Source organism: Corvus brachyrhynchos, unplaced genomic scaffold (assembly GCF_000691975.1).
Source record: "Corvus brachyrhynchos isolate BGI_N302 unplaced genomic scaffold, ASM69197v1 scaffold1045, whole genome shotgun sequence".
NCBI classification, from domain to species: domain Eukaryota; kingdom Metazoa; phylum Chordata; class Aves; order Passeriformes; family Corvidae; genus Corvus; species Corvus brachyrhynchos.
Genome location: NW_008237933.1, coordinates 21,731 through 24,518, shown reverse-complemented (window position 1 = coordinate 24,518; position 2,788 = coordinate 21,731). Strand labels below are relative to the sequence as shown.

At 53.0% G+C, this 2,788-nt stretch overlaps 1 protein-coding gene across 1 annotated transcript in view; it reads left to right on the top strand.

Annotated features, from left to right (window-relative positions):
- The first annotated feature begins 27 nt into the window (after positions 1-27).
- The window catches only part of LOC108446513, a 12,206-nt gene continuing 9,445 nt past the window's right edge, over positions 28-2,788 (top strand). The window contains exons 1-2 of the mRNA XM_017733334.1: positions 28-1,263; positions 1,343-1,462. Coding sequence (XP_017588823.1) covers positions 856-1,263; positions 1,343-1,462 — 528 coding nt within the window. The 5' untranslated portion in view covers positions 28-855. The remainder of the gene's footprint in view (positions 1,264-1,342; positions 1,463-2,788) is intronic.

The window sequence follows — 2,788 nt, the reverse complement described above, 5'->3', positions numbered from 1 at the left end:
GAAAGCAGGGAAAGCTTTTCCCTGGATTTTTGGCTTTGGGAAAGGGCTGGGAAGCTCCAAATCCCGGGAGCTTTTCCCATGGAATTGGGGAGGGAGAAGCTCTGGGAGCCGGGCAGGGCCTGTCCCGATGCCGAGGGAAAAGGGGCCGGGCGGCATTCCCGGGAATTTGGGATGGGGAGCCGGCATTCCGAAGGGTCCTCAGCATTCCATGGGAAATTGGGATGGAAAAGGAGGATTCCATTGGGATTTGGGATGGGAAAGCGGGATTCCAAAGGCTCCTCAGCATTCCAGGGGAATTGGGATGGGAAACGAGCATTCCGAAGGGATTTGGGATGGAAAACTGGGATTCCCGAGGCTCCTCAGCATTCCAGGGGAATCTGGGATGGAACCCCGGCATTCCAAAGGGATTTGGGGTGGAAAACCAGAATTCCAAAGGTTTCTTAGACTTCCACTGGGATTTGGGATGGAAAACCGGGATTCCAAAGGCTCCTCAGCATTCCATGGGAAATTGGGATGGGAAACGAGCATTCCGAAGGGATGCGGGATGGAAAACTGGGATTCCCGAGGCTCCTCAGCATTCCACGGGGAATTGGGATGGGAAACGAGCATTCCGAAGGGATGCGGGATGGAAAACTGGGATTCGGAAGGGTCGGCAGCATTCCCGGGGATTTGGGATGGGAAACCGGGATTCCCAAGGCTCCTCAGCATTCCAAAGGGATCTGGGATAGGAAACCGGGATTCCAAAGGGATTTGGGGTGGAAAACCAGAATTCCAAAGGTTTCTTAGACTTCCACTGGGATTTGGGATGGGGAGCCGGCATTCCAAAGGGTCGGCAGCATTCCATGGGAAATTGGGATGGAAAACCAGGATTCCAAAGGGATTTGGGATGGGGAACCAAGATTCCAAAGGCTCCTCAGCATTCCATGGGAATCTGGGATGGGATCCCAACATTCCAGAGGGATCTGGGATGGGATCCCCAACATTCCAGAGGGATCCGGGATGGGATCCCAACATTCCAGAGGGATCTGGGATGGGATCCCCAACATTCCAAAGGGATCCGGGATGGGATCCCAGCATTCCAGAGGGATCCGGGATGGGATCCCCAACATTCCCAGCGCCTTTCCCGGCATTCCCACGGCCCATTCCCTGCTCCAGTTCCTCCGGGAATCCCTGGCGGCCATCCCGGAGAAATCCTGGATTTGCCCTTTGGTGTCGGAGATGTTCCGGCAGCTCCGCGGCTCCGACGGCTCCCAGCTGGAAAAGGTGAGGATTGGGAAAATCCGGGAGCTTCGCCCGCCTCATCCCGAGGTTTTTCCCGCTGGAATTCCCGGTGTTTTCCCAGAATTTCCTCTACAGATCCATGGGAACGGCGCTGGGGGCGTGTCCCAGTAAGGAGCTGGTCCGGAAGCAGCTCCAGGAACTCCTGGAAAACGCCCGGTACCGGGAAGAGGCCGAGCGGGAGGTGAGGAATGAGGCCGGAAAATCCTCGGGATCCAGGGAAGAGGGAATTTTGGGAATGTTCCTGTTGGGAAAGGGGCGGAGCCGCCGTTCCCAGGGCGGGTTTTGGAATCTCTGGGAATGGGGGTGGGGCTCGGGGTTTTCCGAAGGGAACGGTGCTGGAAATCCTGGAATTCTGGGGGATCCGTAAGGAATTGGTGGAATTCTGGGGGATGGCCACTGAAATCCTGGGATTTCATGGAATCACCATTAAAATCCTGGAATTCTGGGGGATCCATAAGGAATTCATGGAATTTCCATTAAAATCCTGGAATTCCGGGGGATCCATGATGAATTCATGGAATTCTGGGGGATTGCCACTGAAATCCTGGAATTTTGTGGGATCTCCACTAAAATCCTGGAATTCCGGGGGATCGATAAGGAATTCATGGAATTCCGGAGGGTGTCCACTAAAATCCTGGAATTTCCTGGAATTTCCATTAAAATCCTGGAATTCTGGGGGGATCCTTTCTGAATTCATGGAATTCCGTGGAATCCTGACAAAAATCCTGGAATTCCGTGGGCATCCCTTTGAAATTCATGGAATTCCTGGGAATCCTGACTGAAATCCTGGATTTCTGTGGAATCCCTGCTAAAATCCTGGAATTCCGTGGGATCCCGACTAAAATCCTGGAATTCCAAGGAATCCAACTAAAATCCTGGAATTCCCTGGGGGTCCCTTCAAAATTCATGGAATTCCGGGGAATCCCGACTAAAACCCTGGAATTCCTTGGGATCCAGCTAAAATCCTGGAATTCTGGGGGATCCTGGAATTCCGTGGAATGCCTTCGAAAATCCTGGAATTCCAAGGAATCCTGACTAAAAATCCTGGAATTCCCTGCGGGGGTCCCTTCGAAATTCATGGAATTCCTGGGAATCCCGACTACCTAGAATTCCAAGGAATCCTGACAAAAATCCTGGAATTCCTTGGGATCCAACTAAAATCCTGGAATTCCTTGGAGCCCCTTCTAAAATCCTGGAATTCTAAGGAATCCAACTAAAACCCGGGAATTCCGTGGGATCTCCACTAAAATCCTGGAATTCCCTGGAAACCCGACTGAAATCCTGGAATTCCCTGGGGGTCCCTTCGAAATTCATGGAATTCTGTGGAATCCCCACTAAAATCCTGGAATTCCACCCACGGAATTCCCGCTATCCCGGGATGTTCCCGGCACCTTCCCAGGGCTGCGGCAGCTCCGGCTTTTCTGGGAATTCCATCCCGGCTCCTTCCCAGGGAAAAAAATTCCAGAGGTTTTGGAGCTTCCCCTCCCCCCCCCGCCCACTCCTGCTC